The sequence below is a fragment of the Manduca sexta genome, chromosome 22 (assembly GCF_014839805.1).
Source record: "Manduca sexta isolate Smith_Timp_Sample1 chromosome 22, JHU_Msex_v1.0, whole genome shotgun sequence".
NCBI lineage: Eukaryota > Metazoa > Arthropoda > Insecta > Lepidoptera > Sphingidae > Manduca > Manduca sexta.
Window position 1 is genome coordinate 15,266,282 of NC_051136.1, and position 27,769 is coordinate 15,294,050.

At 34.3% G+C, this 27,769-nt stretch overlaps 1 protein-coding gene across 1 annotated transcript in view; it reads right to left on the reverse strand.

Annotated features, from left to right (window-relative positions):
• LOC115451144 (SH3 and multiple ankyrin repeat domains protein 3) overlaps positions 1 to 27,769 on the reverse strand; it is a 229,646-nt gene that overhangs the window by 103,307 nt on the left and 98,570 nt on the right. Inside the window, exons 3-4 of the mRNA XM_037441528.1 lie at positions 7,633 to 7,792; positions 107 to 124 (exon numbers count right to left, since the gene is read on the reverse strand). Coding sequence (XP_037297425.1) covers positions 107 to 124; positions 7,633 to 7,779 — 165 coding nt within the window. The 5' untranslated portion in view covers positions 7,780 to 7,792. The remainder of the gene's footprint in view (positions 1 to 106; positions 125 to 7,632; positions 7,793 to 27,769) is intronic.

A 27,769-nucleotide genomic window follows, 5' to 3' on the forward strand; every position in this document is an offset into this window, starting at 1 on the left:
TTAGCATGCAATCGGACACGTTTGTACACGTGTTTAATCCATTCTACACTGAATCACTTGTGATTCATGCATATCATAGTTCATACGTGGTTTTGCAAAAACGTACCCTGTACCAAGTGGCCACCTGAGGTTCGTCGAAGGCACCGGAAACAATAATATTATATTAATAAATGTATAATTAATAATGTTACACATATTAGTATTATAGTTTATACATAAATATGTAAATAATACTATATCCGCCATCACCTTAATCGATACAAAATAAATATAACTTAAACAATATAATAAAAATAGTCTATATTATACAATCGGTTAAACACTAAAACGCGATAAAATTAGAAAACCTCTTTTCAAAAGAGACTGCATAATAATTTGTGAAAAAAATTAACAGTTAATTTAAAAATGGAATGGGCTATTCCAATTTCAAATTAGTCATGTCACAGTTGTTGGTAAAAAGTATCGTATCTGACACAGTAGTCAATTTGGAGCAGTTGTAGTGCGAAAGTTCACGGCGTGTTTTGAGTGATGCAAATAGTCGATAAGTCAGCCGATAGTCGATGTTCGATTCAGCGTGACCGTACTAGAGTGTAGTTTAAGAAATGACTTCCACGCAACGGTACTGTGGAAACTGGTTTGAGATGTAGAGTGTTGGACCGATGTCGGTCTGTCATTTTTCCGACATGTGTACCTCGAATGCGATGAAATGCGAGACTGCTATTACAAACGAGAAACAGAACAATGCCTTGACCGTTAGGGCAGATAGTTATTATCGATGATTAGTTTAATGTGCAGGTGATACATTGTAGCCCGTTTGGTATTTGACGTTATCCTGCATTGGCAGATAAGGCACGTTAAACAAACGTGTTTTGTACGGACCGCGCAATGTTTTCCCAAAATGAAATAAGCTGTGTGTCCTCCACCCACATAACGCGGATTTTTGAGGCAAAAAACCTTAACCAGGTCGTGGTTTACGTTCATTTTGTCCACAGTTTATGTATGTTATATTTTTATTTCTGTCGTTCGCATTATATTTTATAAGGTAATGGCACATTCGGTTGTGGCGAATGTTTATGACCGATCTTTAGGTCTCAAGAGGTGTGGTAGTATTGTTTCAAAGTTTCAGGCCGTAGAGGGTTCGATAAGTGAATCTTCAGACCGGCAATAAGCACTGCGTTATATTAACTTAATAAGGCCAAAATATGAAAGGCAATTGAGTTTGAAACAATACGGAGAATGTTATAGATTTAAGCTGGTGGTAGAATATATTTTATATCCGCCCGTATAGCGACCACCGTACACAAGGTATTAAATTAAAACCCGCCATAGTAGCCCACGTAAGTGTGTCGCGTTCCGGGATCAGTCTGTGTATATCCGGTTTCAACAGGACGGCATAATTGTGTCGACTGTCGATGGGTAATCATGTCTCGGCATTCGACATTCTATTGGACCCTCTTACCAACAGGTGCAGTCGGGATACCTTGCCGTGCCCGTTTTTAAAGAAATAAAATTGCGTTCAGAATTGTGGCCCAATATATTTTTAGTCTCACTTATTTTCTGTATAAAGAGTCTGGCACATTGCATACAAGAACTTGTGTACTTCTCTTTAAGTAATTCACTTGTAAAGTAACAATACTTATGGATGACATTTATTTGTGTTTATGACATTGCCGCGCGGGTCCTGTTCACCGACACGCTTTTACGACTTTATGAAAAACCTATTATTGCCGACAATTCCGCCTGCGGTCAAATTTATCGAGGAACTCTTACAAATATGTATATGCAGGTAATTAAAAGTTTACATACATTATAATATTATAATAGTAAAATTGGTTGTGGAACGGAATGTCGAGACGTATGTCCACAGATTCAAATCCCAAGAGCACACACCTCTTGAGTTTTATTTTTAATTATGTGTGTATTTTTTGTGACTTATCGCCTGCTTAAACGGTGAAGGAAAACATAGTGAGGAGACCTGCATACTTAAAAATTTCTGTATAGGAATTTTGAGTTTATGTAAAGTCTACCAATCCGCATTTGGCCAGCGTGGTGGACTAAGGCCTAATCACTCTGAGTAGTAGAGAACGTCCATGCCCAGCAGTGGGACAGCATATAATACAGGGCTGATGTAGCATTTTAGTATATTAAATAAATTGTTACGTGGCATATTTGCAGACGACAAAGAAAGCGTGCCCCGCTTCAAACTTTTTATTATCAATAGCTAGTCCAAAACTTGTATATTTGAAGATTGGAATCGAAACGCTCCACGCCTTCGTTAAACAGTCGTTTAAAGTACGAACACTAAGAAATACACAAAGAATAGGCCTGGTATATAAATCTGTTGTCACTAATCTATAACCCAGTCCCATTACATTTAATTCGAGCAGTGAGTTAATGAAAACGTATGCAAATACGGGTCTGGAGTTGTGCAAATTAATTTAAATGCTAGGGTCTGTCTGTAATGCTTTATTTTACACTTAACGCGGTGTTCCAAAGGTAATCGAATCAGTCGATACTAGCTGCGTTCGGGTATATGCGAAGAGTGTAAATTTCCTCCGAGTCAAATAAAACAAAAATACTTCTAAGACAGTAGATATTTTTTTCTCTTTTGCTCTCATTTATACAACAAAGATTGCTATTCGATTATTTTAGAGACTTTTATAATTATATCTACAAAGTATAGATTGTCCATTTCACATGATACTTTTTACGAAATCATACTATTATTTATTACCATATATAGATACAAAAATTACTGTCCTCCCCTCATAATAAGCAAATTAACAGACCTATACAGTTATGCATACTTAGACATTGTCCTCTTATCCAGTAATAAATAACTTCGCAGATATCTCCAGTCTCCATCTATTCCAATTGTCATCACAATTGAAATTTTAATTAGAGCGTTGATTAAAGCACTGCAAACAGCGTCCGTTCATCTTCACCGGAAACGACGAAGACGGAAATCGGCAATTGTTACAGAAGGCTTACGTCGAACGCTTGCTGGAAAATTGAGTTTCAGTTCGTTTACGGAATGGATTTATTGCTGAAACGTGTTTGTGTGAATGGGTTTTGACTTAGTATTAGAAACTATTTCTTCGACTGCAGATGGAATTACAAATGATTTATCTTAGTAATTTTATATTTATTTAGTTTAACGATAAGTGCGTAAGTATTGTTTTAATAAAACTGTGATATAAATTTAATCAGTAATAATACAATTAATTCTTGAAAAACTTCACATTACATAAATAAAACAAAGTATATGGTATAATATAAATCTGTATAACGATATTAACCTTTATAAATTTTTCAATAAATTTTAAGTTTCTCACGTGATATATTACCAGTTTAACATTCACTGTCCGATATTTAATTTATGGCCGAACATTCTGACGGGTAATAATTATTTTAATCAGTATCCCTTCTGGTAAAATATTTCATTATTAAAATATGTTAACGTAAAACAAAAATGTATTTAAAATAAAACCTTAGTTTCAACATGTAGGTAGAAACACCATCGAAATCGCGGTTCAGTAATTTCATTTGAGTCCAATAAAAATTATGAAGGTAGTCGTAGGCAGGTAGGTATATGTGGTAGGTCTCTTGTATGTGAGAGTCGGCCTGGGTAGGTACTACCGCAATGTCTATTTCTGCCGCTAAGCAGCAGTGTTTAGTCACTGTTGGGTTGCGGTTGGAAGAATATTATAGCCAATGTAACTACTGGACCTAAAAAGACTTCTCATGTCTTAGGATGGCGAGCGCAGTAGAATACCAAACAATACTTTGTAATTGAAGATGTTGGATGATGTTTCTACTGTTTATGAGCAGTCGTATCACTTACCATCAGGCAAAGGGCAAGCTCATCTCCTCGTTCAAAGCAATAAAAAAAGTCGAAAATTATTGCACTATCTTGGATTGAATCTACAGCTGGCACTTTCAAACCTTACGGTATATACCGGGGACTTTTACTTACGCAAAACAATTTATAACGAATTATTTCAGTGAATAATATAGATAAGTTTCACTTCAGTTACTAATATCTAAACTTTCTTGTTACACGTTTATGAAATACAGACAAGTTGCTGAAAGGTTCTTTAGAACTTTGCCACTTTAACTAGACTGAAATTTAATCTACGTTTAGAACTGAGAGGAAAAATGAACCTAACAAACAGTAAGAAACATAAAGGAGAATAATGGAGAATTTAACAAAAGATTTCTATTGTATTCATTTTATATCATACTAGCTTTTGCTCGCGGCTTCGCTTGCGTGAAAGTATTTCCAGGATAAAACTCCAGGTATATATTTTGCCAGGTTAAAATAGAACTTATTTTTTAATTTGGACCTCTAGTGGACATTTCCTAATCGTTGAAGTCCTATCCTCTCCCAGTGACCCTCCTGGGCCAAGGTTCGTAATCCAGTAGTGGGTTGCCCTCAGCATGGTCGCTTAATTTTCAAGGGTTGAGAGCGCCTAAAGCGCTCACTCAAAAGTCCTATGTGTTTGTATAAGCCGACCCTTGCCAGGCTTACAAACGTATGTCATGTCAAAAAAGTAGGACATCGGTGAAAATTGCATTCCGTTCAATGCAGTAGATTTCGTATAATGCCATAGCACGTACGTAATGGTCTTAAAAAAATGAAAACGAAATGTTTCCAAAAAGTTTGTTATAATTAGTTTATTTCATTAAGTACACTTACCAGGAGAAAATCTAAATAATTAAGCATGGAAAATATATCAAATTATACAAGATAGTGCAAGTTTATGTTAGAGCAGTCTATAAATATCTAAGCAAGAAATGTAACAATATTCATGATACAAGGAATTAACATATTACAGACAAGCTACCGGTATTGAGAGATAATTTTTCAATCGAAAAGATTATTCGAAACTTATATGGCTCTAGTTTCTTCTGTTTTATAACAGGTAGAAGAAGGATATTTTTTCGATATAATGATTATCACCATAATTCTGATTTCTAGCCGTCAAATTGCAACAAATTCGGTTAATTAGTTTATCAAATCTACAATGTATTCATGGTTGCATTCATTGGTGTCTTGTTCACAATACGACGTTCACGTAATTAACTCGTTTGGTGCGCCTTCTAAGACTCAGTTTATTTCATATCTGAACGACTGCAGGAGTGGCGCGAGTTGAGTACCGGATTGAATCAATACGTTTTACAATCGATTGTGATTAATTGTTTTGAATGTACTCAGAAATCAGAATCAACAAAATAAAATATTCGCCAGACATTAAGGTTGCGCAATTGTCTTCGTCCTTTGAGCTTCTTAAGCGCGTAATTAATTAACAAAAATAGATAGGGCGATCAATTGACTAAAAATAAGTGTTTTGCAAAAGGTATTTTGAACTTTATGTCTTCCAACGCAGATTTTTTTTGGCCTATATATCCTACTTAACATTTCTTCTTCTATAATTATTTTTAAAGGTGATTACGTAGACCGATTATTAGCCTAGTTATTTTATTGAATTAATTACATACACGACGTTCAAAATGTACTTGAAGACAATTTTCCATGCTCATTGTTTCACTCTACATATTCATGTCAAAGCAGTTCAAGGTCAAGAAATAAGACGCCCTACATACTGTGAAGTAACGTTGAATAATATTTTACAAAAGAATTTAAATAAGCGAAAGTTTTTAAACCAGTTATGTTCAACGTTAATGTAAAATAATAGGCGTTTGTTGGTTTCCATGTTTAAGAAATTAACAAAGTGTTATACTCGGACAAGTTTCATCTGATTGTAATTTGATGGAAATAAAAATTGAGATTATATTGTGACTGAAAAACAATAAATTCGATGGAAATAAAATTGATATTTAAAGTGTGATAAAAAACAATAAATTTCACTATATTCCGAAAACTACAACGAATTACTAGTCCGTAAAAAAAATATTCACTAGGTAACATTTTCTATGGCCTTTCATTCCTCCTACTAACAATGTTCCTTTATTTTACACTAGAATCGTTATCTACACTTTATATTTGTACATTTGTAAAGGTACTTAGGTTATAAAACTACCTCGGTATACTTTAAGTTTGTTGCCCATAAATTTATTGAGTAATTTATGAATTTTGGCGATTTGCAATCCTTATAATAAATAAAAATGTAACTTTTGTAAAAGTGTTACGAATTTTGTGACCATAAAGAATTATCGTTGGTTAGCATTAGTTAACCAACTTAATGGCTTTATTCGTACGTAATTAAAAGACCTCGATGTATTTGCGACCTAGTAATCCCATTTCATGTTATCTGTGTAATAATCGATTTACGAAGCCAAACTATTATCTTGTACTTGCTACTGTTTTTGCGTTTTTTTTCTTGTAACAGGCTTTTGACAATGTGATAGCAGACATAGCCAATGATTAGTTTTTAGTCTAATCATTTACTATATACGTACAAAATCATTTCTCATAAATAGTATACTTCATAAATAGTAAATATGTAATATATTATAGAGTTATAAGGCTGACATTCATTGAAAAATGTTCCCTGATCATCGATGTATTTATAATCAGGTCAAAGACAGTAAAAAAAATGTCACAAATAAATGAACTTCACCCTCGAATTGGGGTTTAAATAACATCGCCTGATGTCATTCCATTTTCAAACACATAATTAGAGGTTTTTTTTAATGCTCATTTCGGGCATCCCTAAATTGTATACACAGCCAAAGATAATATGGTGTAATATTCGAATTAAAAATCTTGTCTAACGATCAGCGCGTTTGAAATAAGATCGATTATTCGATTACCAAAGTGACTGTTACGTAATAACATTATCTAGACCAGTGGTTCTCAAACTTTTTAAATGACGGAACCCTTTTGGGAAGCAAAATACTTGATGGAACCCTACAATAAAACAATTGTTTTTATAAGTGTATTTTTATTAATCAACATAATAAAAGTACAATGTAACAGTTACTAATTATTATTGAGAGAGGTGTTTTGATTTTTTTTTCTAAATTCTTGCGGAACCCCGACAGAGGTATCACGGAACCCCAGGGTTCCGCGGAACACACTTAGAGTATAGCTGATCTAGACTGTATCAATCTTATTTGCGAACATGCCGACTGCTTATTATTAATTGCTGTACCCGCGACTTTGTTTGCGGTGTTAGAATATTTTTTGGTTTTGGTAAGAGGTTTTTAATACTGTGAAGTTGGTGATATTAAATATTTTTTATGAAGTCACGGTGAAATAATTAATTAATTTTGTCCAGGATCATTTTGTAAATTGGTATTATTAAAAGTATGTAGTAAAAGTTACATAAATGAAGTCGGGTTCCAGCGAGACCAAATTGTAACGACCGAAACTGATGAATTCAAGTTAAACGTTCAAATTATGCTTTAAGAACTTGTGGGTTAAGTCGTAAGTGCTGTAATACGTAATGACGACTATAAACAAAAAAATAATATTACTAGATACTTAACTGTAAAAGTAATGCACAATAATAAATATTTAACAATTTCAACTTACGTAACGTGTTCCACAAAATTCATTTTAAATGTATTTATGGCATGTTCTAAATTTGAATAAGTTGTTTCATTCTAGAATGGCGTCATTACATATACGTGCCATTTGGGGGAATTTGTTCGTTAAATACTGACCTTTGGCAAGGCGGCGAGACACTGCTGTTTGACGTCCCAGATTAGCTGGTCCCTCGGGAACTGCAGGCTCTTCTGCACGTTCAGCTCGGGCACATGGATCCGCACCAGGAGCCAGCCCTCCGCGCCCTCCGAGCACTCACCCTCCATTACGCTACGCCATCTGAAAAGAGGATAAATCGGGCTATAATTTAAATTGTGATTGAAGTAATGTTGACCTAATTGTAGTTTGACCATTGTCATATAAATTTGTACACATTAATGTAGCAAATTTGGTTCTTAGTTGAATGTAATTTAACATAAATCCTGGATTTCTCCGTAATACAAAGTCACTACACTTGAAATGTTGCCAAATGGGTATTCTTGTTGACGGGTCCCGTCGCGGTAACAACCTATACTTAATAATCATGTTACGCTTCATTGTAGACGTTTTTGATGTCAAAAACTAATTAGACCCCGGGATTAACCTCTGGGTAAGATACACAAAATTTTATGTTTATATTTAAAAGCTACATAAGCGCCTTGTTGGTGGCATTTCTGTTCGATAGTCAAAGGCAACCGAACTATAACTCATTATCGATTCTCATGAGTATATAACTATCGCTTTTTACTACGCCTACAACTAACCAGGCTGTTGCAAGTATTGCAAGTACCGCCACGCGTCCCGTCGGCATACATTAAGCAAACTTCTGAGTAAAAGTTTTTAATATGAGGCAAAACGGTCGCATCGACTCACGCGCCGCCCTATCCGGTTGTCATTCTCTGAAGTTGCCATTATGAATTCTATAGCCTCGGCGCCATTTTACGCGTTCCGAGAATGCGTGATTGCTACCGAAATTAATCATTTACCTCATTTGTGGAGAATTTTATCGATAAGTGTACTTGAGGCGCAATATGTATTGTATCGATAAGTTAATTATTATAGAGAACAAATATTCATAGGTTTACGTACATAAAACGTGAGTTATTAAAAAGATTTTCATGCTTCTAATTTTTTTAAAGAAACAAGCTTATGTAGTAAAAGATCTAAGATTATTAAAACAAAACTAGCTTTTGCAAGCTTTTTCACACGCGTGAAAGAATTTTTCCGAGATAAAAGTCCCGCTACATATTTTCCGGGGAGAAAAAGTAACCTTATATTCCTCTCAGGGTCTATCAAATTTTATCTAAATCCGTTGTGTAGTGTTTTACTTCATCACTTTCAGACTGATAAAGAGACGTGGCGGGAGAGGGGGGGACATGTAAGAATATAGGAGTCCTAGAGACATTATTGTGTATAAATATAAATCCCTTTTATTATTTTAATAAAACAAAGTTCAAAATAGGAACCTTTTTTTTTGGACTAGTCATGTAACAGTAATTTTCCTATATTAAATCTAATCACATAAACCTATTGCGTATTATAATACCATTAAAATCTATTTTTAACTGCCGTTTAACGTCATATTGTAACAAAGACATCCACGCTGCGGCTCTAATGTCCCTAATGCCCGACCCTAATTACATCGATCAATTTGTCTAGGACGCAGTTTATCTTAACGACGCGATATACTATGTTATCTGTAAACATAATATTCTTTTAATTATACAAATATCGGTTGACATACTTTTTAACTGACTTCAAAAAAAAGGAGGAGGTTATCAATACGACGTGATTTTTTTTATTTTTTTTTTTTTTTTTTGTGTGTTTGTTACCTCAGAACTCGCTCATTTATGAACCGATTTAGAAAATTCTTTTTTTATTCGAAAGAATTTCTCTCCAGATTGGTCATATAAAATTTTTTTCAACATTGCTTCGGTAGTTTGGTTTTAAAATTTAAAAAACTAGAATAATTATGCCGTCCAAGAAAACGAAATCGCGAATTTAGCTTTCCTGTGACGTATTTAAATATGTTTTTGTAACACATAACAAGTATATATTGGATACCAAATTTGGAGTCGGTGCCTAATTAAAATTGCTAGTTAAGCTAGATAAATACATTAACGAATATACGAAAACAATGTGCTGCCAGCGTACAAAGTCAGCAAGTCAGATCGTCACCGGAGATAAACACATCGCCGCAGCACAGCAAATGGAAGCTATTAAGGAAATATTTAAATTTGGGAACTGTACACTACCCAAATTCTTCCCCTGTTACATATAGCTGGTCAAATGTGGGTGTATTACACTCCCTGCCTCGAAAAAAGAGGAAATAAAAAGATGAAACACCATACATGTGCTTAGTATTACACCTTTCACTGTGTATATTGTAGTACACGCAAACCTACTCCTTTAAATTGATTTGAAAGAAATTTAGCTCATAGATGAACTATGCAACAAATATAGCTAACTAGCAATTTTAATTAGGCACCGACTCCAAATTTGGTATCCACTATATATTCTTGTTATGTGAAATTATTTTTTGGTTTTGAGTGGTTTTTGAAGGCGGTTTAATTTTTGTTAAAATTATTTTTATTTATTGTTCAACTCTTTTGGATACAGGGTGTAGTATTTTCACACAGCACCTTAAGTTGAAACATGTACATGTTTGAATCATTAATATAATATATGCCTCTGCATGATATAAATAAAGGGTGCCATCGTCCTAGATTCCCGCTTGTCCCAGTTTAACAAGTGTCTAGGGACATCATGCGACTCAAAGCGTTAGAACTAACCTGGATTTTTTACATTCCATCATTATAATTAATGTAACTGTAAAAATATTTTTATTACTATCAGAGTTTCAGTTGTTAGGGTTGCGTATCTAAAAAAGAACCATTATAGGATCACTTTGTTTTTCGTCTGTCTGTCAACTCCCTTTTTCTTAGGAAAATAATCAAAACAGAAGAAAAATCGATTTAAAATTAATAACATTCGAGTCTGCGATCTCTTTTAGGTGCGGAAAGATTTGTCATAGTAAGACTGACTATTTTATTCGTGAATAAGTATAATTTATACGAAACGTGTTACAAAAAAGATTTACAAACCTTTTGCGTATATATTATCCCCTCTACTAATCTAATCATACTGAGTAAAGTCGGGCAAGATAATATCTCCGATTATCGATGGTTGTAATTTAATACATGATAGTATTATTTGATATTGTATTACTTGACTTTATTTTGGTTTTGAAAACCAATATAAATGAGTCATATACGTGTAATTAATCTTGCATATTATGAGTAACCGTTCAAGGAATTTTAGATTGTATAACAAAACTATTTTATTATCATAACATTAGCTTGTTTAATGATTATCATAATCATTTATCTGCGTCTTTACGTAAAATTTGAGAATCAGAATTAAATCAATGATAAAGTTATCTTTGATTTTAAATGTTTATTGATAAGATTGATTGCATTTTTAATTATTTATCAGTCGTCTATGTCGCAATGCCTTGCCCTATATTTTAAAGCAGTTCAATAATTAAAGGAGAATCTATCAATCCAGCATATTCTTGGCCCCTAAAAATTTGTCTTCATTTTAAAAGGTATTGTAACGATTAAGTAATTTTTTTATATAATGGTTTTAGAGCAAACAACTCCTTTCTGGCGATAGGTGTCTCTTATTAATGAACACCAATAACAATGAAGAAACTGTAACCTACGTTTTCAACCTTAATGGGATAGGAATAGGTTCATCTAAAACAGGCAAAGGTTGCTGGTAGAAAGTATGATGATTTTAGATCTTTAATTGTATCATTGACTGCTCTTTAGTATTGTTACAAAGCGGAATTCTATGTATTTTTAATCGAGTGGACCTTAATTTATTTGCCTTTGGTGATAGGATATATTTTGTAAACGCCCGGAAAGTGATCACGATATAAAAGATATTAAAACCCGCCATATTAGCCTAAATAGTGTGTCGCGTTTCTGTATCAGCCTGTATATGTATATCCGGTTCAAACAAGCTGGTATAATTATGTCGACTGGCAAAGAATAACCATCTCTCGTCAATCAACACTCTATCTTTACTTAATCCTTACCTACAAGTACTGTGGGGTCAATTTGCTTTGCTCGTATAAAAACCCTTTAAGATCATCTATATAATATTCGTAGAACACAAAACGTAAACAAACGCGTTATAGTTAACAAGATAACTGATTCACCCTGATGACACTCAAATAGAAACGTGACCATTTAAGTGGCATTTAAGCACTCGTTAATGGTAGTTTAGCTTATATCTTTATTGGGCACGATAATGTGAAATAGAGACATTCTAAAAGAAACAAACATCTGGCGGTTGAATTAACTTATATTTGGGTATAGATTGCATCGATTTAATTATAATTGAAGTCTCTTTTAGATGTTAATAATATACTGTCCTACAGCTGTATAAGTCTTCTCTAATCTCGGAAGTAGTTTTACCTACATCAACGTTTCATTTCGGTTGATGGACTGTAATATACCTGGATTTGTAATATATTTGCAAATCATATGAACTGATTTCACCTGTTAGGAAATCTATCTCATTAATAAATTATTATCTTCGAATGGCATAGTGATAAATGCCAGACTTCAGGCTAATACTGAGCAAAAAAATCTAATCACTACGCGACCGCATTCAAACTCGGGACATCACAGCGGTAAGTACTACGCATGAAATACAACTACGCCACCGACGCGAGAGAGAGACCAAATTATAATCTTTGAAGACCAATGGACCTGAACACTATATTATATAGATTTTAGAGTTATATGTTGATATGAATCTGTGATATCTCCATAACACTGAATCAGTTTCTATTCTTAAACGCAAGTGATAACATTCCTGATAAAATAAAAAGTAAACACGGTTATGAAATAGCAAAACCAGTCTGATTCTATTTGTGCTGAGTTTAATGCTCTTACGGGTAAACATTTAGGAAACGTGTTATTTAGCTGTACATGCGTTTTTAAGTTGAAGTGCACGATCATTTTTATGTTGATCTTTGGTTTTAGTTTGGCTAATATTGGTTGAGTATAATAAAATGGTCAGGCCGGTTTCGACAGGTCGTCTGGAAATTTTTGGGGTAGGCCTATGTTCAGTAGTGGACTTTATGTGGCTGAGGATGATGGTGATAATGAAATGGTATTGGTGGTAGGATGGTGGTATATCCGTATCCGCCCGGGCAGCGACCACCGTGCATAAACAGTAAAACTCAGCGTAACGTCCGCCATAAGTATGTCGCGTTCTGTAATCAGCCTGTGTATATCCAGGTTAAACAGGCCGGCATAATTGTGTCTACTGGCGAGGGATAATCATCTCTTGTCAGTCGACACTCAATCTGACCCTGACTCCACTTACCATTGCGTGTAATGGGGTCACTTAGCTGTGCGCGTATGCAAAAAGAGTTCATCTACCAATTACTTGTAAATCCATTATTCTTTTGGTATTGTAAGTGTTTATGTTTATGTGATATACTTGTTTGTTGTTTGTTACGTTATAAAAAATGTAAACCAACACAATGATAAAGAGACGATACCTTTAACAAACCTAAACAGGGAATAACTGTACACGCATCAGCATTTTAATTCGATGCGTTAATCGAATAAAAAAACGCATCTACAATCTACTGCTCATTTATGCTAGCGATATTCTGTAAATTTAAACTCAATTGTACTCACTCAAAATCAATATACCACCTTTATAAGTTAGTATGAACTCATATCGGGCGAGTGTAAATAGTGGGCGAGTGTTTACCGCTCCAACGCTCTCGGCCGCTGCAGACCAGTGTAAACATTTAGACGGCCACACACTCGGCCGGCTGCCTGTTGGTTTAGACAACTTATTAGCGCCGTTTGTGCAGCGTTAAGTTTTTAATGGAAGCTGTTGCGCAGTTTTTGAATTTTACCGATTTGAGTATAAATGAGTGGGTGATAGGCATTGTAATTTAGAGAGGAATGTGTACTAGACATTGACGTAAAAAAGATGCCGTTGACTAACAGTCTTACTAATAAAAAAAATCGCAAAGCTATGCTTAGTTAAAACACAAATTGACTCGATTAGCTGTAAGTCAAAACCCGCCTTCTTGCCTTTTAATAAGGTTTAAACTAGGAACCGGTGATGTCTTTGACAGCTATTTAAGCAATTCTGAACCACTTCTTAACGCTAAAACAATTTTATATAAGTAAAACTGTAAGCCTTCATGGGAGTTTTAAAAGCCAACATATTGCGTCTGACAATCTATATATAAACTACACATATATAGGTAGAATACCTACTTATAATTTGATAATCGTTACAACTCGTTTTCTAAATGTTAATTGCTGTTCATACAAAAAATTAAGTATTATAAATTAGTGATTAATTTGAACACAAAATAATGCATTTCCTTTCAATCAAGTAGAACACGTTTCGTACATATTTTATACGTTGAAATATATGTTAATAGTTTTATTGAGCGGATATCGTAAGTCACTTAAAAAAAAAGATTTTTAAATGTCCACTGAACGACAATATTATTTTCTTAAAAGGAAAAGTAAATTGTTTTGTACATATTCAATAAGTTAATAAAACATTTTTCTCACGGAAGCATACTTTAAAATACAGTGATAAAATCTAATAGCCTTCTGCTTGGCAAACTTACATAAAAACCTATTTATGTGCCAACTTTAAGACATTACTAAAATATAAATTGGATATATAATATTAGTAATATCAGCCCTGTGTTATATACTTTCCCACTGTTGGGTACGGGCGTCCTCTACTACTGAGAGGGATTAGACCTTAGTCTGCCACGCTGGCCTAGTGCGGATTGGTAGACTTTACACACCCTCGAAATTTCTATAGAGAACTTCTCAGATTGCAGGTTTCCTCACGATGTCTTCATTTACCGTTAAAACAAGCGATAATTCACAAAGAAAACACAAATGATTTTAAAAAAGTCCGATGTGCCCTCGGGTTTTGAACCTGCGGACCTTCGTCTCGGCAGTCCGTTACACTCCCAACTAGGTTATCGCCAACATAAATTGGATACAACCGTTTAATTCGACTTCATCGCTAACAGTTAATCGGTCTTAATGTAATTAATCACTAATTAAATCGCACACGCGAAGATTTTTAAATGCATTAATATGTATAATGTTCGACACGAAAGGAATATAAGTGGTATATTCGTTCTCTAGGCAGTAAATTTTAAAACCTGCTCACTAAATTCATATTACAACTAGCTTTTATCTGTGGCTCCGACCGCGTGATAAAGTTTTTTCTCGGGATAACAAGTTGCCTATAACACTCGGGAGTAATGTAGCTTCATATAAGGAAAAATATTCATAATTGGTTTAGTAATATCTATACACTATATTATTATAAACTCTTCAGCTTATAATAGAATAGAGTATAATAATCATCAAATACGAATGTATGGTGCAGCAAACAGCAATATAGTTCAAAGCAATACTCTTTTCTGACATTACTCAAGCAATATTATTTTCAAATTTAAAAGTATGGTTCAGCTTTGTTCAAGTCGTTATTGGGATGGAAATGCTATTATGTTATAGATCTTTTCTCCCACCCACTGATTTGTATGCAGTTCGCATTGCAGCACGTCTGCAAGTAATCCTTCAGCAGCTGCAGCGATCTTGTTTATTCACGAAGCAATCCAGTAGGCTACAGCTGAATTTAACATCAAAGGCTATCGGCTTACATATGGCAACCCTACGTACATTACCAGCACCCGATTCATTAATTTGTTTGATTTACACTAGGTTCTAGAATGTGAGGCTGTTTGGTAAATACCACTGCTTATTTCTGGCTCTGAGCAGCATGGAGGTTTGAAGGAAATTATAGCCTTCTGGAAATAATAATACTTACATCTATTTAAATTTTGTGTCAAACGGGATGTAAAAAAAAAGGTAATTTTGTCAGTAAACATCTCACAAGATGTTGACTGACCAGGAAATTGACTTTAGGGTTTATTGGCATTATTTGTAATACCACTAGACCGCGGATATATTACCGGAGATTTGTTATCTAGCATAATATGAACTTAAAAATTAGTCCATTGCCCCGTCTGCAGTGCTCTGAATCCTCGAAAATAAAGGCTTTTGAAGTCGACGACCGATATTTAACAAAGGATCGCATTCTCCGCAGTCGGCGTAGATAACTTCAAATATTATGTCATCTGTGTCAGATGCCAGATGTCTCACGTTGCGGTTAGTATTGAGAAATATTACTTTGTTTCCGCGACTATTGTGTTCTGATATAACATTCAATGTTTCTCTAGGAGTTGTCTTTTAGATAAAAACTTGAATGAAATGAAAATTGCAATCGCAATTATAGAATTGATTTTTTAACTTTAAAATTGACGTAACTCTTATTAAGAGTTTATGTAGTTGTAAATAATAAAGAAACACAACAAAGAAATTTTATGACAAAACACTTGAATTTATGGTCCCACAATGAAATGTCGCTAAAATCTTTTGAACTGAACAAACTTACCAGCAGGTTTATTTGAATGTAATTCCGGCAGATCGTAAAATACTCTGTTCCTGACTACGCGATAATAAAATAAAAAGCAGAGATGTCAAACAAATTGATGAATGCGCAGAGTGGAAAAGATTTAATAACGAAAGGCTTTTATTCTCTGGCTACGTCATTGACGCTGAGCCAATCGCACGCGAGCTATAAATGGCGCAGGAAAAAATATTTCACAAAAATGTTGAAATATATTTCGCTATCGCAGATGCTGACTTCCATTTCAATAAACGTATGAAAATTTAATATTTTTGCATATCGAAATATAACAATTCTGACGATATGTAAATTTTCTTTTTTTATAAGCCTGTGTATTTTTTAGTAAACTAGAAAACGTTTACCATCCCTGCCTTACATCATGAGGAAAGGGCTCTTTCGTCACTGACGCCATAAACTTACGACACGAGTATTTAGACTGTAATAAAACGAAAGCTTTATTTATTCACGGAGCATTTTATGGTAACATTATGTCATCAAATTATGACACCGCCGCTAACTTAGTATTGTTAATGAACTAACTGTATGTTTTGAGCAATTTCCGTGAAACTCTCTCATGCCGCGCTGCCAAAGTTCCCGATGAGAATTTATTAGTGTACGAAGTTTAACGACCCGTCAATGTGTCGATAAACAATATAGTTACAAAGTTAAGGTCCTCGGCTGGATAAGAGATAATTTTAATTGTTTCGATATTGGTAGGGCTTAGTTTAAATCATTAAATTAAGTTTTATAATTATAAATTCATTTAGGTGTCTCCATCAATACTTCAATCACTGCGAAGAATTAAACTTTGATTACTAAAGAATGGGACGTACCATGTCTCATTGACATTTTTCTCCACATTAATTGTAATATGTAGATACAATGTTAAGTATGAATACAAGAGCTTGTATAGAAATGTAACGAAGCTAATCAAGCTAAACGGGAAGGACATAATTTTGGTCAGTATAATACAGTAACAATAGACCCGAGGACTGGAGGGTACTAAAGGCCTGGAGACGACCAGGTCAAGGCACAAAGGGCCATTGTGTCGCGGTTAGATTAATGAATTAAGTACTGTTTGGGTTACTTTCGATTTTATTTTGGAATTGGAAAAGTACCCAATTGGAATGGGTTGAATAGAGTGTTAGGTAAGCGCTAAGTTCTGGAATAAAGAAGTGAGCGGTTAAATGTGAGTTGGCTCGATATTTTGACAAGTTATGATACAAAGGAAGTAAAACTTCAATTATAATTGAGAAATTAATTTCGCGGTAAAATCATCGAGAGTTGAAGACTTTGATGGCAAATAAATTAAACAATTGGGACACATGAATTATGGATTGCTTGCGGGCCTATTTAAATAAAGCATATTATATAACAAAATGTCTATAGATTATTTTTTGTCTATGAATAAATATGGAGTAGCTGTCATGTTTATAACTAGTTATTTATTGAAGCCGTTTTTTGCATCGCTTTGTTCCAAACCGAGTGTAGGCGTAATTTTAGAGGTTGTTTTTCTTACTTTTAAAGTTGTGCTAACTGAATATACTAATAAATGGTGTACATTTGCGTAATTCATTAATACTTTTTGTGTTGTTTGTGGTATTTGTACAATAACAATATTAATAACGGCAACTTTTTCAAACAAATTGAGGACGATTATGAATGAATACTGCCCAGTAACATTTAATACTGCTATTCAGGAAGAAGACAACTGTTTCAAGAACGAATATTGTATATTTATCATAATTGAATATCACCTTAAAATTAACATATTTTTAGGATCTATTCAAAGGATGTTCGTATGTTTTGCACTGTCATCAGCTTTTGAATCGTCAATAACAGCCAATTCTATTTTTCAAATATGTTTTTATGTTTATCTACTTTAAACTATATTGTAATACTTCTTGAAGTAATAACATTTTAAATTAAATTTAAAAGTTATAAAAAAACCCTCAGTAAAATTGGGTGGTGGTACAGAGCTCTGGCTTTCCAAAAGCGATTCATACCTCACCAGTATATTTTTAAATTACACAACATCAAAGTCTCGATTAGACAGCAAAACATAATCAAGATTTGCATTGTATTAAATCTTTGTACAAATTCATATCAGGCCTCCCGCCACGCGGTAACAAAAACTTAACACGTCCTAAAGATAATGAGAACACCTCATCAATAGAACTAATCACGAATACTCAAGGTCTAAAATGATCTAATTCTATCGCATGACAAGTGCGGGTCATTGCGACCGCAAGACGTGGGAAAGGTCTTAACCTCGCTCCCGGACTGTTACGATACAATAGTATTAGCACATTCTTATGCAATTGGAAACAAGTTAAAGGAACTTAGTGAATAACTTGATCGACGTCGGAATAGAGTTCATTTAATTGAGGAACAATAGACTTTCTTGATAAAAAGAACATAAATGTAGTGATTATTTTATCGTTGCTACGCTTGGGATGATACAAGGTACATCAACATTTTGACTTAAGTAGCAAAATTAATTAATGTGCTGGTGGTAGGATATGTTTAATATCCGCCCGGATAGCGACTACCATATACTAGGTGTTAAAACCCGCCATAGTGGCCCACGCAAGTGTGTCGCATAATTGTGTCGACTGTCGAGGAGTAATCATCTCTCGTCAGTCGAAATTCCCTAAGATTCCACTCCACTTACTCAACTGCTTTGTGAGATATTACAATCATATAATGATGGTGGACTTTTTGAAACACCTGAGTTGATATTAATAGTAAAATAGAAGAAACGTAAAAAAAAAATACCCGGAAATTACAGTATCTGAAAAATAAATTTAGGATTTCAGCGATCCATGAAAAACGAATTAAAGCTTTTGGGTTCTAGACCGATTACCCATGGTCTCTTTTATCAACAGCGGCTTATCAAAATATAAATGGCGTAAAATGAATCATTGATGGAAATAATTCACGAAACTAATATGAAACAAAAATTATAACTCGGATCAACAACCATCTGTTATTTCTTAGAATCATGACTTATAGATCCGTGTTGACCAAACCAATATTTTGTATTATTTCATTTAGAATTATCCGCTTTGAGTTATACTTAGAGGTGCTTACTTGTGTTATTTTGCGAAATGTCGTTAATTACCCGATTGTGTGTGTATTTCAAAACAAACATTAGCATCGTTATCAACTTTGAAAGATCGCTGTAATATATGTTATATAAAATTGAAAAGTTTGTTTCTTTGAACGCGATAAACTCAAAAACTACACAACGGATCTCAATAAAATTAGGAATGGAGATAGTTTGAGATAGTACTTATCTAGTAATAAGTAGTCCACAAACTCTAATAAGTACAAATTTTTCCTTTCAGTAATATGACTGAACAAATGACTATTCCATCTCTTCAAAAGCCCCAATTAGTAGAACCCATATAAGAGCATCTAAATCCTTTTCCAAAGACGTACAAACTTCGCGCACATTACAACAAACACTCACTTTGCACAATGCATTTACAACTGATAAATCGGTGCTTGTTATACTAACTGCTTTCTACCGTTTAACAGATTACAAATTCCATGAGACCGTACCTCCTCATTGTACGAACGTGTGAAAGACAATGATAGATTCATTAATATTAAAGACCTTCAATTAATATATAATGCAGTAGAACAAGTTCTATAATTCACAAAAACTGTTATACCTTCTTGTGTTAATCTAATGTGGAATCTACGCGAATGTTTTATTCATGGATGTCGCGGAAATAATTTTATTTATTTTTCCAGTTCCAGAAAATCCTGTTACAAAAGTCCATACAAGTGTGCTGACATGGGAAACAAACCTAGGATATCCTGGTCCATAATTCGTATCTGCTGATACGTAGTGTACATACGTATGATAATATAAACTTACGTTTTAAAATAATCCACAATTCTCCCTTTTGGACCATATCCTGTAAATTAAGGCTTCAAAGTTTGACAACTACCGAAGAACACAAGAATATCGCTATTTACAGATTCTCAATATTCAGCAAATTTATCACGTGCTAACAATCCTCAATATTTTTTCTTTTTCTGAGCTCGTAGATTGGACGAATGTAAGGGTTCGTTAGTGCCACAGCAACTGTCGGAAAAAAACCTTTTCCAAGCGTTAAAATTATTACATCAACAATGGACCGGTAGCGCCTGTTCAGGTACAGTCAAGTGTAAAATTCTTTGTTAGCTATTTAATTTTTCACGGTGTAAGCAGCGATTAATTTACGTTACGTGGCGGAAGATTAATATACGTAATGTTACTTTTAATTTCCTAGTATGTTTTTCATCACTGCAAATATGGACATATAAATTACCCATTATTGCGTAGTTAAAGTTAATTATCACCGTCAGTCAACTTTTTATAGTTTTTTGTATTTATTCACAATTTGATAGACGCGTTTTCAAGGTTGATTATAATGTAAAAAATATCTACTCATATTGTACGTATCACTATAACGTTTTAACCTTCCAAAGTTTTATGGCAAATATCTTCAACTGACAAGGTCGTGAATGTTAAAAGCAAAAAACCCATAAAGTTCTTCCCCTGATTATCGTTTTTGCATGGGTCGAGTCGGTAAAAAAAAGTGGATAATCTGATGATACGCAAATTCCCACCACAAATGTGGACTCATAAAGAGAATTTTCCCGAACCAAATGATAATAGAATAGTAATGATTGCGACATTTTGCCTAAAACAATTTAACTAAATAAGGAACAAGGTACGACACTGTCTCAGTTAAGACAACCAATCTATACCCTACAGAATACGCTACAATATGTCTCATAAAAATTCTCAAATCCTTTATATTTTAGTCACATCTTCATTTATCATTGTGAAATTTGTCGGTCACAAAAAATAGGCATTTCCGAACGTTTTTCTTGTCGCCATTACGCGCAGACAAAAAGCGTCCCAAAGTCCGTTGGCCAGTGAATTCGTACGTAGATCGGTTCGTGACGAGTCAATCAGAGGTCAAAGTACTGTAGCCAAGGTACAATTAAACTTGATTTGGTAGAACGGGGTGGTCGTTCTTGATTCTTATTATTTACGCTGTAGTAAAAGGTTTAGAAATTTGTTCTAGATTATATCGAGCTTATTATCTCTGACTTTTGTTTGTATACTTAGTGTGTTACTATAATAGAATCATAATAATGTAAGATTGCCAGTGTGAATTTGATATGGGATATGATTATGATTGAAATTCACACAAACTCCTCAGTATATAATATAGAAAATAATAAAAACAAATTATAGCTCGTCTTACAATAATAATTTACTTAAATACCAAGGCCTAACAAATTAGAGGTTTTCCTCTGCTGGAGTTTAGCTCGGGTCTAACAATAATATTTAATTGTATTCATCATATTACAATTATAAATAACTCCATTCTTCCAGTACCGTCTGAACTTCTGAAGATAACTCACCTACTACCCTTCCTATCTCCTTTTACCCAATGAAAGACGCACAGACACATTAATTACGCCTTAATCCCTACAGGACTAGGCAGAGGTGCAACCAGGGCAACCATGATGTTATAAGAGCGAGCCTACCGCTATTTCTGGCCCAGTTCCAGACTCCAGGCTGAAACTGAGCTGAAAAACCTAAATACATGTTGTCAGACCAGGGATACGAATCCAGGACCTCAGAACAGTGGTCAGCGCACGAAACATCGACGCCACTGAGGCAGTCAACGATAAAAAAAAACAAAAAACAATAGTCATTATGCCGCTCGTGACTATCTACTTCCTGATTATAAAAAGATATTACCATCCCGCGTTACCTCCTAGCTTATTCATAAAATACTCAACTAACAAGTGCGAGTGTTTTTCGTATCACAGTAGCACTACGTGGCTTCGGTATCGAATTACGTGTCCGTTAGCCGACTAGCTTGTTGCGCTTTCTGCGCGAGTGATAGTCGATATTCAGAACTGTCAATATACGTTCATACAACTGGTGAGAGGATATTGGATATTGCCTGTTACAGATATTAGTAGATATTGTGGTAGAGATTCTGCCATTCTTGTTATAGGCAAGCGAAAATAAGAATAATAAATCAATAAGCCTCTAGTAGCTAAGAGTGCCTAAGGTACCTATCGAAATATTCTACTGTCAAGCATTGTTGTGGTCATTAACAGTGTAGCAAGGGCCCCAAGGCAATTCTTGTGCACTCGGTCTTTACACCGAATGCATGCATTAGGGGACATTTTCTGCGGCCCTAAGCGCGCAATTCACTGTGTATACCTCATAGTCGTAACTACATATCGAGGCCTATGAGGGTTCGGGAGCATTTCCCTGCCTCCTCCACTTCACCCAAACTAAGAGAGTTCCTTTTCTTTCCCCCACACTTCCTTTTCTTAGATATCCCCTTCCAACTTTCCTCCAGGGCCCTGCAGCCGCTAAGCCGGGGGATTCCAGTATCTCGTTCGCAGGTTTCCTCGGGTGTTGACTGCGGGGTCCGATACAAAAAACAACTGTGTAAGAAAAGTGCTTCATAATTCAAAGTTTAAACTGTATTGCTGTTAATGAGCAATTGTGATGCATACTATTTTGGCATGCAATATTAAAAGGACACTCACACAATAGTTTGTCATATTACCCCGTACTTCACAGAATTTATCATGACTTCCAACTAAGCTCCGTTCAGCATGACTATTTGACTCAATTTGCATACACTATGCAAAATCCGCTCGTTCTTGTTCGGTCGCGTCAGCTTTATTCAAATCATCTCAGGATTTCTCAATAAGGCCGCCTGCATACACATTGTACATACATTATGTACCGGTTATGGTATATTCTCATTAGCTGGGCTCGTTTGTGTGTTCGTTAAATATTTCTAGCGGTTATTCGAAACCACACAGGTCGTTTATCAATGTTTTTGAAATGAGTTGAGGCTAGATGATGCTTGCGTTCAAGAAATTTGATTAGATGCATATGCTAGGTTGGCATATAAAATGTGCAATAGCTACCTAGGCAGCTGCTAATTGTTATCGGTTTAAACCAAGTATGTAGAGACCTGTGATCCTTTAAATCATAAATCCAAAAGGTGGTAAATATTTTTCTTAGCCTGGCGTTGTTTCATGTAGGATTATATTTGCTAATCAAAACTTTTATCACCATTTGGATTGAGAGCGTAATATAATGCACCCCAAGTCGAAATATTACGATGAAAAAATAATAATACATTTTAAACGTAAAAAGAAAAATAACAATACATCTCTGTCCTTGGTTAAACAATAAATAACATTATGCTAATTCACGCCTTAATATCAATCGAGAAGCATATTTCGAATATTTTGCATCCTAAAATGTTGACAAATACTAGTTCATTAAAAAGTGATATATTTATAACTTGTATCATTATCTGATCCATATTTAGGCTGGTATCATAAACCTACTCTATAAACGTTAAGCCACAAAACAACAGTTTAATAGACTGGCAATTTAAACATCCAGCTAAGTTGCAATGCAAAAGAAATTTTTACTAATCATGATGCTATCAGTGAAAATACAGATTGTTCTTTTTGATTTGTATCCAGTTGGTTTACTAAAAAAAAAAAAAAATCTAAACTTATCGTCAAACATTTTACAATTTATGGCAACTGTAGAAACAGCTACCAAACCACAAATATAATAGACATTGCGGACTTTGTAAAATCGACATAATGAAACCCCACAAATATATATTTAGGACAAATCTACAGTACATATAGAAATAACCTACGTACGTTTATTATTAACCTACAAGACTCGCTTAAAACCAAACCACCACTTCCTATACCAAGGTACATTGTCAAACTAATTCCCAATAGAACAGTTAGCCGCCTTTGTCGTGGCCCAAGCGGCGTGGGAGGACCGGCATAGCATATGTTATAGGAAGCGAATACCACGTCTTAATTAACGGTTAAGTACGCTGCCCACACTGTTCGGCAAGTTAATTTGTACCAGTATTACGTAGATAATGAAACTATATCAAATTTCTTAACATTCTGTATCGAACATGTTATTGTTGCTGGCATTAACGATGAATGGAAACATTGTGAGGAACTCTATATAAGATATATGTATATATTTTATTGCTTTGAATGATGAGATGAGCTTACCATTCGCCTGATGGTAAGCGATACGACCTCCCATGAACAGTAGAAACACCATCCAATACCTTGAATTACTAAGTATTGTTTAGTATTCCACTACGCTTACCATCCTGAGACATGAGATATTGAGTCTTATTATGTCCAGTAGTTACGCTGGCTTAAATGTCGTTTAAACCGGAACACAACAGTGACTAGACACTGCTTGGCGGTAGAAATACACATTGCGCTGGAACCTACCCAGGCGGACTCTCACATATGAGAGACCTACCACCAGTTCTCTGTAATCTCGGAGGTATGTGTAGTTTGCGACTAGGCCAGCGTGGTGGACGAAGGCCTAAAGCCTTTCATAGAAGAGAGTCGTGAAGGACAGTATAATTATAATGCTGAGCTAATATTAATAATTATTATTAGTTGTGTAGAGGCGGATTGTAAATGGTGGCGGGTTTGATTTTCGTAATAACAAATGTATTGCGCTATTCAATTATTTGGATATGGCTGTTTGAAGTACGCCGAACGAAAGCCCTTTGAAGTTACAGCTAACATTGGACTTGTTTCTGCGTGGGGTGAGAGTTTTCTGTGTCGTTTATAATTTAATTAATATCTTGCCAAATTGAGGACTGAATGAGATTAAAATTTCACTTTTGAAAATGCACATTGCACATGCAATCTCGCGTCTATTCAAATGTAACAAGATTGATGCCACAAATGGTTTTAATTAAAATAAATCAAATAAAAAGTAAAGTGATAGATAAATCACGATGGTCCAAAACACAAAAGAGCAACACTCAGAGGCAATATGAAAGTGAATTAACAACTTTCGTTCAAAAGTTTTCGCGTGACTGACATAAGAAACGTGATTGAAGATCATAATATAAACGTTTAACGCCACAATTTTGAAGATGGCACAGACTCGACATACTTTCTTTGTATTAGAGCTCGTTACCTACTGAGTCTATGAACTTAGAGTCTAAGGCCGTTGGTTGACGCTAGATGAGTTTGAATAGGTAACATAATTGAAATCTTGCCTTACAAGGGCATGTTGAGAGTTCACCTTGTTAGGTACCATCGCAATGTCTATTTCTGCTGTCAACAGCAGTATGTAGTCACTGTTGTGTTACAGTTTGAAGAACATTGTAGCCAGTGTATCTGATAGACATAATCAGACTTAACATCTCAATGACTCAGTATAGCGAACGCTTTGTAATACCAAAGAATACTTTATAATTCAAGGTGTTGGATGGTGTTTCTACTGTTTATGGGCGGTCATATCGCTTATCATCAGGCGAATGGCAAGCTCGTCTCATCATTCAAAGCAATAAAAAAAAGTATCACGTAAATTTGTCAGTTATCGTATTGGGGAGTATAGATAAGTGAATTTTGTATTTGGCTTATACATTCATGTGAGGAGCAGCTACGAAACAGGCCCTTAGTATTGTTTAAGCAATAATAAAATGTCCACAATACATATGTTTATTTTTTTAAATTAAACAAAACTGAAGTTAATCTGTTTGAATTGCTTTGTTTACTCTTTATGTGCTGATAGTTTAATTTCCCATAGCTTGTTACATTATTAATTATATGAACTAGATGGCAAACAGGTAATATAAACCAAATTGTATCTTGTGTATAACATAAAATGACATACCATTATAGGAAGTCGTAATAATTGCTATTATTCATAAAGTTATTGCGCATATAAACGACCATGTGGTAATGGTTATGGAATTGGATTTACTAATTGCAGTTTTGGAGTTCCTGAGCTATAAATTTACGTATTCAAATATGGAGAGTTTAATCAGCAATTAATTCTGATTGTTGCTGAAATGACGCAATTATTAAAAAATAGGAATGTTGATGCTAATAATGGTAGGTAATAGTTATTCTTGTATGAGATGGACGATATGTTACATAATGTAATATCTGTATCGAAATAAGGGAATCGTAATAACAAATAGTTAATGGTGAGAAATTGTCAGTAAGAAACCTTAGGAATTAATGAAAAATTTGATGAGAGAATTGAAATTCCTTTAGCAATGTAAATTCGAGAGAATAAAATACAAACACCTGGGTTAGATGCAACTAGAAAAGCTGAAACAGAAACAAGTCATGATCATGATTTCGAAAAGAAATTAATTACGTATTAAGAGTAAGGTTTAAACCAATCTCAGTCACACCAAAGAATAAAGATTTACAGATAAGACAATTCCATTAATTATGACAGCTGAGACACATAACATTAATATAAATTATTGCCAACATGTCACTAAGATTTAATAACAAAGAACGTTTTAAAATGTTTTTCATAAACCCGGAACGAAATAGTAATGAGCGTATCACAATTTCTATCTCAGACAATTGTGATAGAACAATGACTTTTAAAAACAAAAAGTCGATTAAAGTAACCATTTGCGCTGATATGTATCTGTGACTAGTGTCATGATTGAGAGGAATTTAAACGTTTGTGATACGCAATAAAGGCGATTATTCTTTGAACTAGTTGGTTTGACAAAATCTGATTACACAGTTACTTGTGACGTTAATGATGAATTTAAGAAATTATTAAAAAGAAATTGCACTCAGACGCAATTCTAAAATATGGTGGTTGTAATTTATAATAATATTTAATAATATGATGGTATAACCTACAAATGTATGAAACTTACAATAAAAAACAAAGTATACAGTTATAACTATGATCAATAAGTTCAGATAAGTATACATATCTGCAGAAATAAAGAAGGTATCTAAAATTTCAACATTTCTGGGGCTTTACAGAATCTAAAATTAAACAAAGTAATTATTATATTGCGTAAAGTAAATCCCCATTCTCAATTAAGCCTATATTGTGATATTGTAATACGTAATAACTTTGAACGCGCAGATTTTACGATCAAAGCTCGCTAGATGAACGTTGCGTCGAATATTTTGCATGATTTTACGTCGGGCACTCTATCTAAGAGTAATAAAAAAGTTATGGTATCTAGTTATGGATTTATTAAAGTACTAAGTTCAGTTTTATTTATTTTCAGAGTTATAAATAACTTTATTGTTTTTCAAAACGTCCTTGAACATACGTTTTGCTAAATGTGGGGAAGACTACCAAAAACCAATAATAAGTCAATGGTAGAACTAAAGCTAAAAATTTAAGTATTAAAAGAAATAAAAACTCTAATGCAAGCTTCAGCAAAATAATCTATAAACCATTAAGAATCCAAATTTTTGTTTTGAATAACTATTCTTAGATCTGTATATAAAACCTAGTTTCAATTATCTGTAGATACGCTATTGTTTGTTCTGCCATAACCAACCCAATTATACAAGTCTCCGGTACTAAGATCGAGAAAGCAATTTCAGATAAAGACCAATCAAATGGCGCGAATGAATTAAACGTATATTGTAAGAAACGGGTCATAAAGAATCCTCTTTTAATTAAGTACGTATTAAGATAGCATAGAGGCTTTAAATTAGTGTCATATAAGCTGTGAAAGCTAACAATACCGAGGGTCAAAAACCTGCATGCTAATCCCTATTTATAGCCTTTAAGGCTGATGTGCATACATACTGTTTTTAGTATAATGTGTATGGGAAATAGAGATCACTTATCAAAAGACTTACCAGCTC